The sequence below is a fragment of the Musca vetustissima genome, unplaced genomic scaffold (genome assembly GCF_032173495.1).
Source record: "Musca vetustissima isolate MV318-11 ecotype Yass unplaced genomic scaffold, APGP_CSIRO_Mvet_v1 utg1698, whole genome shotgun sequence".
Classification (NCBI taxonomy): domain Eukaryota; kingdom Metazoa; phylum Arthropoda; class Insecta; order Diptera; family Muscidae; genus Musca; species Musca vetustissima.
This window is the reverse complement of record NW_026875477.1, coordinates 64,472-81,875: the sequence shown is the minus strand read 5'-3', so window position 1 is coordinate 81,875 and position 17,404 is coordinate 64,472. Positions and strand designations below refer to the sequence as shown.

At 38.8% G+C, this 17,404-nt stretch overlaps 1 protein-coding gene across 2 annotated transcripts; it reads right to left on the bottom strand.

Moving 5' to 3' along the window:
- Nucleotides 1-10,238: 10,238 nt before the first annotated feature.
- LOC133337961 (protein Gawky) lies at nt 10,239-16,989 on the bottom strand. 2 transcript variants are annotated; one of them, XM_061546158.1, is made up of 9 exons: nt 16,382-16,989; nt 14,683-16,322; nt 14,224-14,604; nt 13,872-14,138; nt 12,509-12,699; nt 12,303-12,450; nt 11,538-11,749; nt 11,223-11,457; nt 10,239-11,145 (listed from the first exon to the last, which is right to left on the bottom strand). In XM_061546158.1, exons 1-9 carry the CDS (start codon nt 16,857-16,859, stop codon nt 10,375-10,377), a joined length of 4,323 nt encoding a protein of 1,440 aa, XP_061402142.1. In that variant the 5' UTR covers nt 16,860-16,989; the 3' UTR covers nt 10,239-10,374. The 2 variants fall into 2 exon arrangements, with proteins under 2 accessions (XP_061402142.1, XP_061402143.1); XM_061546159.1 differs by having other exon boundaries at nt 11,538-11,740.
- Between the last annotated feature and the right edge of the window lie 415 nt (nt 16,990-17,404).

Genomic DNA, 17,404 nt, shown 5'->3' with positions numbered 1-17,404 from the left:
TTGACGACTCTAAAGTCTAGCTTTAGATAATCCTTTTTAAAGACACAGCTACATTATTGCTGTCTGCATCCCTCACCTCAATATCGGTCTCCTCTTTTAGCTTTCCATACGCGCTGCTTTCGACGATCTCTACATAACAAATCTCGTCTCTATAGCGCTTCCTGGCAACCTTTGCCTGTGTTGCCGCTCTCTTCCACTTTCGTAAAGTCCTGCTAACCACTTTAGAGTTCCCGGTATTCACGAAAGATTCGGATGCAAAGCTCGAGTTCTTGATATTCGAGTCGGCAGTTTCGGTGACAGTTTCTTTTGACTTCGGGTAGGCTATGCATTCTCTTCCTACCAGCCGTTGTGAAGCTCTTTTTTCTGTTTGCGGGTTTTTACTTTCGTCTGCTCTTTCGGAGACCTAATTCTTTTCGCCACTTCCGAAAAAGTAGATTGAACATCAAGTTTATCCTTCTGAGCATTGGCATGCTGTTCAATGTTGTTCATTCGGTTCATTCTGGCTAGTTTTCGCTTTTGTGCCCCAGATAATTGATGAGAATGGCGAGGTCCTTGCTCACATTCACGATCATCTAGTCAGCCTCTTCGCTCGCTCGGTATTCTATGACGGCTGTATTTATCATGTCATCATGTTAAGACTCAGAATTTGTGTTTGAATCTCCTTATGCTTCAGAAGGTTGAGTCGATGTTGCTCTTCCCCTGTGGTCAGATCCATTTTTGGCGACTACAGATGCCAAGACACCAATATCTATAGGAGATGATAACTCATTGGTAATTTTCTGCATAGTGAAGTGAGAACTCTATAAGTAGTATATGTCAGAACATTAATAATATTATTTTCCTTGCCAAAAAATTGCGTTTGTCCGCCACCCCATTAAAAATTCCAAGTATTTAAAATTTTCATAGAAAAGTAATTTTCTTTAGTTCTACTATATGATTTTTCTTCATTTGAAAATTACTACGAAAACGGTATTAAAGTATTAAAATAACAAAAAAAAAACAAAATGAAATTTAAAAGGTATGAACAGCAAATGAAAACAAACAATAAATGAACGCCAACGCAAAAAAACACATGAAGAAGAAAATATACACCATGCCCCCCCTAGCAGTAGTCTAGAGACGTCGGACGCAATTTTGTTTATCAGCTACTAAATAAAAAAGCAAAAAACATTTAACCACACATTGCGATAGTACGAAACCGGTGGCCAGGCAAAACAGGGAGAAATGTCACGCTTATCAGTACTTAAAATTTATTAAAGATCTTACATTATAGACTCTCGGTTGTTATTCGGAGATAAGAAAAAATATAAAAATGTTGATAAACAGGTGATATTCGCCAACAAGGTGGTTGTCTAGTGAAGAATTTAAGAGGCTAACAAAAACAAAAAAAAATAACTTTTTACAAACGCACTTGATGTAATTAATGGAATTTTTTTGTTGGTTGGTTGATGGCCATGAAATTTGTGTAAATGAAGGTCTTTTCAAAGAAGACTGGAGTTAGTAGTTACCCCGACCTTCATTTGTATCTTACATTTCATATGAAAAGATTGCTTGATTGTACTCAGTACGGGTTGATGTACCAGCATGTGTTGTGTTGTTTAGATTGTTGTCAAATTGGCAAAAAAAAAAAGTAGATCAAAGGTAGATCTGCTACCCATCAGATAGACCCACAACAGGAGGATATGTTTAAAAAATATTCTCAATTCGATTTGTCTGAAGACAAGTATAACCTGAAATAGCCGCTAACGAAGATGTAAAGCTTTAATTAATTTTATGGCGGAAGGAGTGGACCGATGGGACCCATATGTGGATTCAATCTAGGCTAGACCAAAATATTACGTTGTGCCAAGTTTGGATGAAATTTGGACATTTCGTTCGTATCATATAAGATTTATAAAATTTTAAACTTTGGAGGAGTTACTAGAAAAAATGGTCACATCCCCCAACATTATGCAGACAAGGTTTTACAAAATTTGCTTTGAATCGGATGCTCTGTTCGCATTATATCTTTTAAAGCATTTTCAGCACAATTTTGACCATTTTGTAGGGGAGGTACCACTTGGAAAAGTTTGTTTCAATGTTCGGGCTCAGTGTAGCTTCAAAAAATAGTATTTAAAAATCCTGGCATACGATAACATTTATTTAATGGTCCAAGCCCATGATAGAAAAGTCACGCCCAACAAATATTTTTTTTTTAATTTTGACCTAGGATAGGATATCCCTGCAGACAGTAACAACACGTCATGCGATGGAGAATTTTCGGGGAAAAAGGAAAGAAGAGTAACGTATTTTTAGAAAAAAAAGAAAGACCTGAGCGCACACAAATCGAGATGTACAGGAGTCAGAATGAAGCGCGAAACATTTTACCAACGAGTAATACACCAAACCGAAGACTTTGGTGCAGGTACATCTGGTGACAGATATAGATAGCGTGCTGAGGATCTGGAAGGAGCATTTTTAAAAGCTTCTGATGTCAAATAGTGGCGGTGAAGAATATATCCCAGAACCAATAAGAGATGACGATATAGCCAAGATGAGGTCAGAGTAGTAATTAATAGGCTGAAGAACAATAAAGTAGCAGGTGCCGATGGAATACCAGCTGAACTCTTGTAGACCTGTGGTCAGGTGCTGGTCATTTGCCTAGAGGAATCCATGGCCAATGATTCGAACCTAAGCATCCTGTGTCTCATGCAAAAAGGAGACAAGACGACATGCTGTGTGACCAACTGAAGTCAATGGTCAAAAACACATTATTGGTCCATACTAATGCGGCTTCATGCCTGGCAAATCCACCATTGTCCAGATTTTCACTCTGCGTCAGATCCTGGAAAAAAAACCACGAAAAACACATCACACATGTTAAAGCCATGTCTGCGTTCGGCATTTCTGCAAAATAAATAGGGCTATGTTGGAAAATTTTAAGTGGCACAAGGGCAGCATTTAAATTCGGAAAGGACCTCTTGAAGCCCTTTAATACCGAAAGAGGATTCAGACAAGGTGACTGTTTGTCGTGTGACCTGTTTAACATACTGCTGGAAAAGGTCATACGAGAGTCAAAGGTAAACGGAAATAGGACACCAAATAGCATATGTAATTCCCGTTGATAACATCGACATAATGGCCACCAGCCACCTTTGAACAATTTGAGAAGGAGTCTGTGGGTCTGACAGTGAATGGCGAGTAGACCAAGTTGATGGTATCAACGCGCCAGTATATTCGGACCAACTGTGGAACTTGAAAACTACAGCTTCGAAGTAGTGAGTGATTTTGTATACCTCGGTAACGCCATAAAAAATCTATTGACATCAGCTTTGAAATTCGGGGAAGGATAGTGTTGGCCAACAGATGCTACTATGGTCTGAGCAAGCAAGGCCACCTCTCGCCCGACCAAACTCACACTCTACAAGACACTGATATTACCCGTGCTGTTGTATGGATCTGAAGCATGGATGCTTGCGCAAGCAGATGAGGCAGCTCTTGGAGTGTTTGAGGGCAAAATTCTCCGAAAGATCTATGGGCCGATCTGGGTCGATGGTGAATATCGCCGTCGAATGAACCATGTGATCCAACTGATGGATCACGTAGAACGGAAAAGCCATGAATTCGATGGAAAGATCAAGTGGAAGAGAACATTTCGGAACATGATCTTTCAAATTGTGGAGCTGCACACACGCCTGGAAATCTGTTTTTATATAAGTAAAATTTTCCTTTGAATCGGATGCTCTGTTCGCATGATATTCGCACTTTCATCACAGTTTTGATCATTTTGTGGGGAAGTACTAGAGGGAGTGGGCCAATGCTCCCCATCTTCGAACTTGGATGAAATCGGTTACTAACTTTGAGAATTATGGTGAGCCGGTCATGCAGACAGACGGACATTTGTAAATTGATATTATTTCGTTGAGGCAAATTTTGCCTTTGTAAAGTGTTTATACCCTCATTAGCAATAAGGCTAAGGGTATAATTACTTCAAGATGTTACCAATCAGATAAAAAATCGTCTAAAAAGTATGTTAGATTTCTTGTAAAAAAAAATATGACAATTTTATTTTTTAATGTTTAATGCGCGGCTGAAACCCATGGGGTTAAAGAATAACATTCCTATCACAATGGCAACAATACAAAGGTCTTCGGAAAAAGGTTAAGCAAATCGCATTAAAGTAAAGGTATCTCGAAATTGTGGCGAATTTATTTGTTAGTCCCAGTACTTTACTATTTTTTTCAGCCAGTTTTTTCTTTAGAATTTATAAATTTAATTGAGCTTTGCTTTAATCCATTTTCTTTTAATTTCAACCATTTTATTTTAATTTAAACAATCTGTAATTTAAAAATGTTCTACTAATTTAACATTTCCATCCCTGCTACTTACTCCCACATAATAATTATTCTACAACATTCAAAAAATACTCAGAGAGTCAATTAAAAAAAAAAGAAGAAAAAAAACAAAACCGTTTTGTTTACTTTCTTCAACTAGACTTTATGACTTGCATTAAAAGCAGCAACAACAATAAACACAACAAAACTATCATACACGTGTGTGTATAGCGGGGATATGGCGGCCCCATAATTATGGGTGTGTGAGTGTGTGCAAGAGCACACATAATATAAACCAAAAACCATATGACGTGTCGACCACAATTTCTTATGGCCCACAAGTCTATTTTTTGCTTTGTTGTACTTGTTATTTTTAATGTTTTTTACTTGCTGTTTTTTTTTCTTTTTTTATTTTTATTTTTAATTATTTATTTTAGATTTTATATGTACTTACTTTGATATCTCATCATCATCGTAATCAATATCCTCGGGACTGTGCCTTGTGGTGGTATTTAATTCCAACGATTTTGTTTCGGTCAGCAACATTTTATTGCCAACAGCCGATGTTGTTGTTGCTGGCTTGAAATTTCCTGCTTGATGTTGCTGTTGCTGGCCATCGTCGTTGTTATTATCAATGGTAACAACACTATTGCTGCCATCGTCGTCAGTCTGCCTTGAACGTAACGAAACGTAATCAACCGGCAGTGGTAGAACACGTAATTTGCGACGACATGAATTTGACATGATTTCGTTTTTTATGTTGTTGTTGCACTTTGTTGTTGTTATTGTAAGGGATTAATATATTTTTCTTGCACTCTTTTCACCTTTTTTGTATAAATATTTTCTTTTGGATTCAATGCACTTTTTTTCCTTATTCAAGCAAAAAATGCTTTATTTTAATGTATTTTTTTTTTTGTTAACGTAATAATCTCCAAAAATTTATAACAAATTTCACTTTTTTTCTATTTCTTACGTTTCCTTTGCCTTCTATTTAATTCCACACATTAATTTAATTCAATTAGCTTTTATTATTTTCATTTTCTTGCTTACTATTTATCACATGTATTGACTTCACCTTTGTTGTTGTTTTCGTTGCCTTTGCCATTGATTGTGACAATTTTTAAATCAATTTTATTTTTTTAATTTTTTTTTGGCTGGTGAAACTTTATATTACCCGTTTTTTTCTTTTTGTTGTTGTTTTATTTAGACAACACTCCACAAAACAACCGCTATCCGTGCCGTAACGTTTACCATTTCGTTCGTCTCTCTCGAATAGCCGCCGCCGCAACACTAAAGAATCAAACACGAGCTAAGGCCAAGTTAAGATGTTACGGCCTGTTGTTTGCATTTGTTTTTGTTGTTATTCTCATCGGTTGTTTTCTTGTTTTTGGTTGCAGGAAGTGAGTGAGCGACTGAGTATGAGATAGAGAGCGAGAGGGAGAGCACCTAACGGAAAGAGTTATGGTTGTGTTGATTGAAAGGCTAGGGAGCACAAGAATAACGGCAGCATAAGACGTTGAAATGAGCATTACAGGGTGATTCACACAAAAATATTTTCTTGTGTTAATAAACTTGGGGGCCATTTTAAATAATTTTTTAGCGGAAAAGGAAGTTTAAATTATAGAAAAAATAGGGCATTAAAATTCAACGGGCCAATGAAGAAAATTATTAGCTTTAAAATGTGTTAAATGATGGTCAAAATCAAATTAAAAAAATGGTAAAAATGTTCTCGATTTTACATTTTGAAGATTTTCATTGGGCTGGTAAATGAATACGAATGCATGTTAAGGTTTGTAATGTTACACATATATAATTAAAGATTTAAAAGAGAAGAAAAATAATTTGCAAAATTTGGTTGTTGTTGTTGTTACATATTCCGTATGTCGTCGTCGTTGTCGACGACGTTTCTCTTTCGACATCACTTCGCATCGACATCGACATCACTTCGACACTGATTTGGTATTCTGTAACACTCATGCGACGATGTCGACTATTTATCGATAATATCAATAAAAACAAAAATTTTGTTGCATATTTTTGGGCAAAAATGTGTTTGTATCCTTCACCGCACTGTGGCACAGGGCATTATGTCTTGGTAAATGTGTTTGCAACGACCAAAAAGAAACGAGATAGACCCATAGTTACTTTTTAGTATATAGTATGTACATAGAATTATTTTTCAGTCGATTTATGTATGTCCCTCCATTCATGTATTATTTTAAACAAGTTACATGCCACCATTATGATCCGAACGGGATGAAATTTGGAAAAAATCCATCCAATTGGGATGAAATTTTATTTCCACATAGACGAGTCCTATTGACATTGGTCAAAATCGGTTTAGATTTATATATAGATCCCATATATTTTTCTTTATTTACACTTTATTTTGCATTAAGTATTGAATAGATTCTAGAATGATGTATCCTTTTCTTGTCCGGTCATGTTTTTTTTTTTTTTTTTTAATTTAAAAAAAAAAAAAAAAAAAAAATGTTCAAACGCTTCAGTCGTCAACAAAAACTATGACGAAGAAATCTTCGACATCGTCGTCGTCACACATTGTTACGGAATACCAAAAATGTTTCAATAGTTATCGATAAATGTCGACAACGACATAGGGAATACCAATTTGCAAAAGACGACTCTCTTCGACGTCGTTTCGCGTCGACGACATGTGACGGGGTCATTACAAGGGGACTACATAAAAATATGGACCTATGTTGAAACTGCGATTGAAAAATGTTCATATGCCACATATGAGCCGGCAACGTTATATAGTGAAAAATAACTTTCCGATTATATAGAAACTGTATCATATAAACCAATTCCAAGTTGGTTGGCTCGGTAAATTATTCATCAAGTAAAAAAATCGTTCGATCTTTGTATACACTCCACCATGAGGTCGAAATTCAACTACAACTAATACCATAGACAGACGACAGCCTTAATTTGCATTAAAAATTTCTTAATTTGAATTAATATTTACCCCTGAAAATATGAGAGTTTCCATTTATGAAACAGTTTTTTGCTTCAAAACGATTGTTTGTCTGTGTGTAGAATGAAATTTGTTTACATTTGTTTCGATATATTTCGGGATTACATCTTTAGGAAATAGATCCATGACATAAAGGAGGAATAACAACTATGATCTTAGCAAAACAGCTTCAAATTTAAAAAAAGGGTTGAAATTTGCCTTCATTTCTTATTTTTATTTTCATAAATATAAATAAATTTGACAAGAAACAATTAATTTTCGACAGCATTGCCATATTGAAATTGCCTAATTCAGTATAAATTCAGTTTGATTTTGTGCATTAACAACACATAAAAATGAGGATAATGTACAAGTTAATTTGAATTAAGGCTGTTAATGCAAATTAAGGCTGTCGTCTGTCTAGGCTATAACACTCCGGTAGGATGAGGACCTTTAACATACAGAAAATGACAGGTTACTTACTTAATTATCTGGCTTGTGACAGAACATTTGTTCCATAACCCGAACTTAAAAAAGGTACCCAATTTGAAAGACCATGCTCCGAGATGTTGTCTTCCACTTGCTTTTTCCACCGAATTCGTGGCCTTCCCCTTCTACGTGATCCATCAGTTGGCTCGCTTTTATATGACTTTTGAGCTGGGGCATCCTCATCCATTCTCACAACATGACCTAGCCAACGTAGTCGCTGCAGCTCGATACGTCTGACTTCGTCGATTTCCGAAAATAGATGGTATAACTCATGGATCGACCCATAGATCTTTCGGGAAAATTTTTCTCTCAAACACTCCAAGAGTTGCCTCATCTGATTGCGCAAGTACCCATCCTTCTGATCCACACAACAGAACGGGTAGTATCAACGTCTTGTAGACGCTCGTTCGGCATTAAGCGGTTTTGGCGCAGACCGAAAATCTGGTCAATGGAGACTTATTCCTCTATAGTTGGCACATATTGTATAGCCTCCTTTGTTGTGCACAGGACACAGAATGCTGAGGTTCCAATCGTTGGGCATGCATTCCTCTAGCCAAATTGTACTAATCAGCTGGTGCATGCTACTGACCAGCATCTGACAACCAGTCTTGACCTCATCTTAGCTAGGTGGTATACACTCTATACCATCATCTCTTATTGGTTCTGCAGTATCTTCTTCACGGCCATTATTTGATATCAGAAGCTTTGCAAAATGCTCCTTCCAGATCCTCAACACGCTGTCTATATCTGTCACAAGGTTTCCTTCTTTATCTCTCCAAGAGGATGTGTCTGCACCAAAGCCTGTGATACGCCGATTTTGATCTCGCGGTGTTTTTTTCGATTTTCGACCTAGGAATTTCACAAATGCATGTCTACCATTGAAATAGTTACCAAGCCAGCCGTTGGCATCATTGGGCAATATAGAGTTCATGATATTACTAAACAAAATCGAGTGACATTCTCCTATGTCGACTGTTGAATTTTGCAATGCTTTTGGGCGCGAACAAATGAGCCTGCTTTCGAATTACGGATATATTATTTTTATGGAATTTGTTAGGTTTTCTATTTTTTTTTTGGTGCTCACTGCATTATCTTCGGGCTCATTTCCAAATAAGCGTTCTGGAAACTCGTTATAAGTCAAAATTCCTTTAATTCACTTGTTTGAATATTCAAATAATGGTCCACTGAAATAATTCCCTACTTAAAAAAGCCACAATTTTCTTTCAATAGATAATTTATCCTCTGAAATATTGAGAACTGTATCGACATTCTTTAGTAGTTATATCTTCGAATTAAATACAAATAAAAAATCCCTTTTTGGGCGATCGAGAATGGAGGCTGCATTTAAAGATTGTGAACTTCATCGTGATTTCAACAGACGGACATGACTATACCGACATCGAATTTGGCGCTGGTAATGCATTTAATTTTCAGTATAATCGCTTATTTGCTGCAAGACTGGCATAAATCAAAATAATTGATTTTGTAGAAAGTCTGATATACCGAACAATCCTGCATCATTAACTCAAAAATTACAATTTATGCTGAACTTATAGGAAATGAGCGATATGGTCCTAAACTAAATCAAAAATTATTTCTCATACAACAGCAACGGTGTTAATATGAACTCGAAACAATTATTATGTATATATATTATTATTAACTCATATCCATACAATTTATTTTTTTGTTTGTTTAGATTAATAGATAAATATGATCAAAAGATAAAACAATTATTTACGATTTGTTTTTATTGTTTTAACTCAATCTCAAAATTTGTTTTTATTATTATTATAATTACTCTTTTATTTATTCCTTTTAAACGAGCAAATGAGTGAATTGAAAGGGCTCAGATGGAGAGAGAGAGAGTTGTGGGATGTCGGGGCGCGATCGCAGTTTTGGGTTTCTTTGAAATTGTGTGTGTGAGTGTTGTTTGTATTATCGTCTATATTTTCTTTATTAATATGTGTGTGTGTTCTTTGCTACATATTATTAAACTATAACTATATAATTTTCTTCATTCTCATCATCATCATCATCTGATTCGTAAAAATCAAGATGTCCTTTTGAATCATCATGTGGCGGGCAGACAGGCCAGCCAGCCAAGTTAGTTTCTTTTTTTAAATAAAGGGAAACAAATTAAAAAAATGGGGGAAGTAGAGAGACATTTGAACTAAAAACAAACATATTTAATTATAATTATCATCATCGTAAGAAGAAGAAGAAGAGTTGAAGTAGAATGGAAGAGTAGTTTGGTTGAGCCATTATTTTTTCTAGTTTTTCTTTTCACTCGATTCACTCATTTGATGTTTAAAACAAACAAACAAATTAAAAGTTCGAAGAAACATACATCATTATATATTATTATTTTGTTTTTTTTTTTATAATTATAATTATTATTATTTTTTTTAATGTTCGATTAATGTATATAGTTAAAAACTACTTGAGAAATCTTCTATATGGTTGTTGTTTTTGTTGTTGTTGTAAGCTGGAAAGTAAAAGTGGTGGTGGTGGTGGTCGCGGGAGTATGGTAAGAGTGGGAAGATTAGAAGAGGGAGGTGGTGGTGGTTGTTGTTGCTTTAAACTATTAGGCCTTATCTAGTCATCCACAATCGAACACACATATTTGGAAATTAATTCAAAATCATCACGGCCACCAGAGGGACGTGTTTGAGAATTTAGGCTTTGTTGCTGCTGTTGTTGCTGTTGTTGATTTGTAGTGGAGCGCCATGCCTGCTGCTGATTGGCATTGGCGTTCGACGAGTTGTTGGCGGCAACATTGGTATTGTTTGTGGCAACATTTGCGGTATTTTGTGTATTTGCATTCGGATGAGAATTGTGATTCGATGGCTGATTACCATTTTGCCCGGAATTATTAATACCATTGTTGACCGCATTGGCGTTTGAGGAATTATTTGACGAAGTATTTGATTGAGGATTAACGTTATTACCACCCGCTGATGTGGGGTTTTGTGAACCTGAGGCATTGTTAACGTTATTGACATTATTGGCATTTGTATTTGAGCTGCCTCCGCCACCACCCGGATTGTTCATGCCGCCGCCGCCGGCATTGTTATGGCTTGAGTTTGGTCCACCACCGCCCTGTTGTTGTGCATGCTGTTGTGTGGCAGTAGCATTGGTATTTTGCTGGGGCAAATGGTGCAAGATCGTGTGGACCTCATTTTCGCTGGGCGATTCGGCAATAATTGTCGTATTGCCCAAAAAGCAGTTGTTCAAAGTCATTTGTGCTTTACTGGCTTCCTCGCGTGTGGCATATTTGCACAAGGCAATACCTTGATTTAAATACAGATGGAAATTTTGTAAAGGTCCGTGCTGCATGCACAAAGTACGTAATGTAGAGCTATCAATCTGTAGAACAAAGAAAAAAACAATATGTTAGTAATCTTGTTTGATCATGAGCATTTTGTAGATTCAAAAAACCCTACCTGCGCAGTTAAATTTTTAAGTAATAACCAATTTGAGTTCCAATTCGAATTTGATCCCGACCAACCACCTGTTGTTCGTACGCTATTACCGCCCGTTAGCCAGCCTCCGGCATTACTGGGATTACCCACATTTGGCATGCCCACACCAGATTTGTTCGAGCCCAATCCTGGCGGTGGACCGCGTGATGTTTTATTCATTGATGACCATATTTCTTGTTGGGTCGTGTCAGACCAACTTCAGGCAAAAAAAAATCGAAAATAAAAAACAAAACAATTTTAGAAATTTGTTTGGAAACATTTCCTCCTAGTCCTTACCTTTGGAAATTTTGATTATTGTTTGGGGGATTAAAGCTCCATGTCGATGACGTTGTTAGACCTAACGTTGGTAAATCAGTCGGTGAATTTTTGCTCGTTGCATTGGCAAAAATATCAGCATCTTTTGGCGTTGCATTTATAGCCAATGGAGATCTAGCTACACTGCCGGGAGTTATACTGGGGTCATCTTCAATACTTTTTATCTGCGAACCCTTAAATTAGATAATGTATACATACAAAATTCTCTAAAAACTAGAAAATGGAATCAATTTCGGTGTCGGAGAGCAAAAAAAAAAAAAATTATACAGAGACTGTGAGAGAGACAGAGAGAGATAGAAAGGTACTGTGGAAGGGAAATGTGCCTTTCTTTTGGACTTGTTTTTTATCGAACACAAAACGGTTAATGTATAAATAAGGATATCACAGGGGATTTTGAAAATTTCTTTTGTTTTGAATACCACGACTTGTTTTTAAGTTTTGCCAAATTGTTGTTGTTGCAAAAAAGAACATCGCATTTAAAAGTTAACAAATTTTGAATACCAATCGTAGTAACATTTGCAGTTGTTGTTGTTTTTGGTTTTCGGGGTTTTGGTTTTGTAATAATACTTTTGGTAGTAGGCATGTATAGAAAGGATTATTAATAACAAAATTAAATTGGTATGCGTTTTTGATCAGTTTGTAAAGTGAATTATGTTTGGTTTTGATTGGTTTTGTTGTTGTCCTTGTTTTTAATTCCATTTCCTGGTTTTGTTGTAATATTTTTACCTTCCAGGGCTTTCCAGGCTCAAACTCCTGTACTAAATCGGTGTACGCAGTTGCAGCTGAAGGATGTCCAACTGACCAGTCTTTATTCTCACTATCATTTGTGTGGTCTGGCCAGCCATCGTTAATATTGCGCCCAGTTGACCATGTCCTAGTAAAGATAATGAAAAATTAATCATTTAAAACTTAAAAAGAAATTTTCCGCTTACCCATCACTTTGCAGACCCAAAGGTCCCATATTAGTTGCATTAGTTGTCGTTAAACCGCCGCTACCCTGTTTGGTAGCGCCAGGTGCGCGAGAGAAATCTGTACTATCCGTTGTCATATCTTTATCTGATACTGGAAGCTTCCATTGGTTCAATCTAGACTGTTGATTGGGTGCGCCTTGATAACCAGCAGACTGTGGAGAATTTAAAGAAAAAGAAGAACATATAATTTTGAAATAATAACCAATTTGAGTTGCAATTCGACAACAACCACCAGCATTACCGTGGGATTGCCCAAATTTAAGATCAGAAGATCTTCTCTAAAAAAATCCATTGGTATTCAGTGGTCTTTTGTAGAACCTTCTGGTTCGCTATAAAACCTATTGGTCTTCTATAAGAAATTTTGGTATTCTATAAGACCTTTTGGTCTTCTATAAGACCTTTGAGCCTTCTATAAGACATTTTGGTCTTCTATAAGACCTTTTTATTTTCTATAAGACCTCTCCTACGAAACGTTCTGGTCTTCTATAAGACCTTTTGTTTTCTATAAGACCTTTTGCACTTCTATAGACGTTCAGGTCTTTTACAGACCTTCTAGTCTTCTATAAGATCTTTCTTTAACCTTTTGGTATTCTATAAGACATTTCGGTCTTTCATGTGACGTTCTGGTCCTCCATAAACCTTTCTATGTAACGTTTAATCTTCTATATGAGATTTTATTCTTCTAAAATACCGTCTAGTCTTCTATAAGACCTTTTGATTTTCCATACGACCTTCTGGTCTTCGATAAGACCTTTTCTTCTTCTACAAGACCTTTTGATCTTCCAAAAAACCTTCTTGTCTTCTATAATACCTTTTGGTCTTCAACGAGACAATTCGATCTATTTTACGAGACCTTATGGTCTTCTATAGACGTTCTAGTCTCCTATAAGACATTGTGGTCTTCTATAATACCTTCCCGTCTCCTATACGATTTTGGACTTTCATAAGAACTTCTGGTCTTTAATAACAACTTCTGGTCTGATCCATAAGAACTTCTGGTCTGATGCTAGACATTCTGGTATTCTATGAGACTTTCAGGTATCCTACAGACTTTTTGGTCCTTTACAAGCCATTCTGGTCTTCTTACGATCTTCTGGTGGCATAAAAGGCTTTTTGACCAACTTCTGGTCGTGTCTTCTATAAAAGGCTTTTTTTAGGCTTTTTGATCAACTTCCAATTATACGACTTCTAAGAAGGTGATCTGGTTTTCTTTTAGAAGAAATGCTAATATTTGGGTCTTTGAAATACTGCCGAACAATGTATAAAATTCTAAATTTTATAGCATCTCGAGATCTTGAGCAAAACAATTTCCATTTCAACTTACCTTGTTTAAGTTCATTTCTGAGAAATTTCCCTGTAAAGCTGTCATGGAATCATGGCTTCTTAAATATTCGTTATTTGTATTATTGATATGCGCTGCAGCCGGATGTGGGTTCGGTTGTAAAGCTTGCTGTTGTTTTATGTATATTGCTTGTTGTGCATTTATTTGGTTTTGTAGATTTTGTATTTGTTGCTTATATTTGGCAATGGCAAGCAGAGTATTACCATTATTTCCACTACGTGCTAACGATTGCTGGGCCCCTTGAAGATGCTATGAACACGAACAAAAAGACAACAATAAAAACAATTTTCAATTTTCATTCCATGTAATTATCAATTCCAATATTTTTCCTTACCTTAATATTGCTAAGTAATTGATTAAGGAGTAAAAGTGTGGTGGGAGCCAATGGCTGATTCAATATTTGGCTGGACAAGTAGCCACTATGCACGGCCAGTTGGATTTGTTGTACCAACATGCGTAGCTGCTGTGTTGACGGTTGATTCGTGCTGCTCGATACAGCGGCAGCGGCAGCATTAACAGCGGCCACATTCGAGCCCTGGCCAAAAGCTACAGCAGGATTGACAGTTGGTGGCCCAGCGGCACCGACATTGTGTGGACCTTGATTAAGGTACTTTTGCACTTGTAAGGGTTGTTGCATTGCATTGAGGGCATTCAGTTGGGGATTATTGCCGCCAGCACCGACGGCACCTCCACCCATTGAGTTTAAGAGATTGTTCTGTGTGTGGAAAAAAAATTATTGCATTAGTGTGAGTGTTCGTTCCCATTAACGTTCCCAATAATCGCAAATACTTACCGGAGGGAATGACATCGCAGGTTGTGTAGCAGCTGATGCATAACGACCAGGAAATGCGCCACCACCAGCACTAGCAGCTGAGTTATGATCCGCATAGGAACCAAGAGTATCATCGTGACGTCTCCAATTATCCATGCCACCAGTCATACCACTAACCATCGATAGATTTGATCTTAACATTTCGTTTGCTTCGTCTAAATTCATATTGGCAGAGATAAGAGCTCGTTCCACGTCTTCCTTCTTGAAACCCGCTTCCACAAGCATTCGGTATTGTTTACTTTGCTTGATCAGCTCCGTATTAATACCCCCCAGATTGACACCGGCTGTGCCAAGTTTTTGTTGTTGTTGAGCTTTACTCATAATTGAGTTGTGGGCAGCAGCTGCTGCTGACCAATCGTTTGGATTCAAATCGTTGCCATCGCCTGCACCACCAGTGCCAGTGCCACCAACACTGCCCCAGCCTCCGGCTGTATTGGCATTAGGTAATTTGGCCTGATTTGGTTTGTTCCAAGCAGATGTATTTGGTGGTTCGTTCCAAGAGTTCCCTGTTTGTCCCATGCCGCCAATTTGATTGGACTTGTCATCACCCCAGTTACCGGCGCCCGTCCCGCTAACACCCGAACCGGAGCCGCCGACTACATTGTGATTTTCAACATCTCCCCAACCGCCAGTGTTGCGGTTGCCACCCACACCGGCCGAGGAGACATTTGGAGGGCCAGTGGGATGAGACCACATGCCATTGTCAGGTTTGTGGGGACCACCCACGCCGCCCGGACCGCCTATGGCCGACACGAGGCGAGCGCCAGGCGGGCCAACGGCACCAACGCCCATTGTGTTGTTAGGATTTCCGGGAGCACCAAGACCACCGGCCCCGGTACCAGTTCCACCAGCTCCACCTAAACCGGACACTATGCTAGCATTGGGAGCATTTTGTACACCAAGAGCGTTGCGCATCAAATGGTTGCGGGGATTGAGAGGATCGGAGACATCCTTCCAGTGTGAACCACCGCCACCGATACCCACACCGCCGGGTACACGCGACTGTGTACCCCACAAAGAGGTGCCGTCATCATAGTTAGGTATATTGCGACGTTGTGGCGGCGGTGAGGGTTCTTCCCAACCGGAACCACCACCCGGTGGCTTAGGGGCCATTGAACCAACCATATCCTTAGCTCCGCCGACCACCGACTGGGGCGGACCACCCCATTGAGAGCCAACCACATTACCAGCCGCATTCAAACCGCCAACAGTGCTAGGTCCTGCCAGACTATTGGCATTGGGCACGCCACCGACGGTTCCAGCGCCACCAACATTTGGCCCACCCACACCCATTTTATTGAGTCCAGGCATTTGGTGTTGAGCGATGGGATGATGTTGACCCCACATTTCCGAGGTGCCATTGAGGCGACCCGAAATGCCGCGCGGATCACCGCGTATGGGATCGCGGGGATCGAGCATGCGCATATCACGTGGATCACCAGCCGATCCGGCGCGCATTGGATCACGCGGATCAACCGAACGAATATCTAATGGCCCTCCAGCTCCCATGGGTCCACCACGAGGATCACCCCAACCGTTGCCAGCTCCGCCAGCACCTCCAGGTGTACCAGGCACATTGACGCCAACAGCATTCGAAGCACCTAGAGAGAAAGGGAAGTGATAAAGAAAAATATTTAAATGTAAAAGGGGGTCCTCTTACCTCCAGGTGTAACACCCGTGATAGCACCAGGAGCTGTCACATTCGATTGTACACCAGCCCCGGATACACCGACACCCACACCACCTTGACCCCATTGCGGGCCATTGGACGGACCGGCGCCACCGGTACCGGCTGCTACACCGGCCACTCCAACCACAGCTCCAGTTGATCCGGCCGGTCCACCCGTCCATACATTACTGGTATCGTTGCAATCATCATCCTCACCCCAGGTGCCACCCAAATTTGTCGATGGCGTATGACCCCAGGGCGTTTTCTGTACAGGCTGTTGCGACGGCTGACCGCCATTGCGCAAATTGGATTCCCACAAATCGGTGCCATTGTTTACGGTCGGCTTCCACATCGGCGATCCCGAGGGATCTTTATTTGTGGGCTCCGGCGAGCTTGGCACTTCCCAGTTCGTATCCTGATTGACATGCTGGCAACCCCATCCATCCTGAGAAAATAGAGCCTCACGCATTGTGTGTAATTGCTCTAATTGATTTTTTGCTGCTGCAGCCGAAGTACCGCCACCTACTAAGCCGGCAATGTGATCGGCATTAGCATGACCACTATTATTACTGATGATGATGTTATTACTGTGATTACTGAATAAAATATATTTATTTCACAATGGGTTTGTGGTTGCTCGCTAGCTGCTGCCGCGCTGCTATCGTCGCTGTGGCTGCTGCTGTTACTACTGGCTGCTGTTGTTCTTCTTCTTACTACCACCTGCTGCTGCTGCGGAAAATCCTGTTGTTGATTGATTTTATTTGATAATTGCTGCCTTTATTACTCGCACAGATAAATTGTTGTTTGATTTGATTTGTTTATTTGTTTTTGTTTAAGAGATATTGTGCTTAACGCTGCAATGTTGTCTTAGTATTGTTCTTGAGATTTGCATCGGCTTTTTCTAAAACTGTAACTTTGATCGTCCTAAAATTAGAAAAAATAAGAAAATTATTAATAAAATGGACCATTGACAAGGATTTTGATCTTCTTCTTCAAAGTTTTAAGCAATCCGTG

Bases quoted from the DNA above. Each gene is read 5' to 3' on its own strand.
- LOC133337961 (XM_061546158.1), bottom strand. From the start codon at position 16,859: ATGCGTGAGGCTCTATTTTCTCAGGATGGATGGGGTTGCCAGCATGTC. The intron at 14,139-14,223 runs GTAAGGAAAAAT...TCGTGTTCATAG, and splicing joins AATTACTTAGCAATATTAAG to CATCTTCAAGGGGCCCAGCA. The intron at 12,700-13,871 runs GTAAGTTGAAAT...AATTCTCCACAG, and splicing joins CAGAAATGAACTTAAACAAG to TCTGCTGGTTATCAAGGCGC.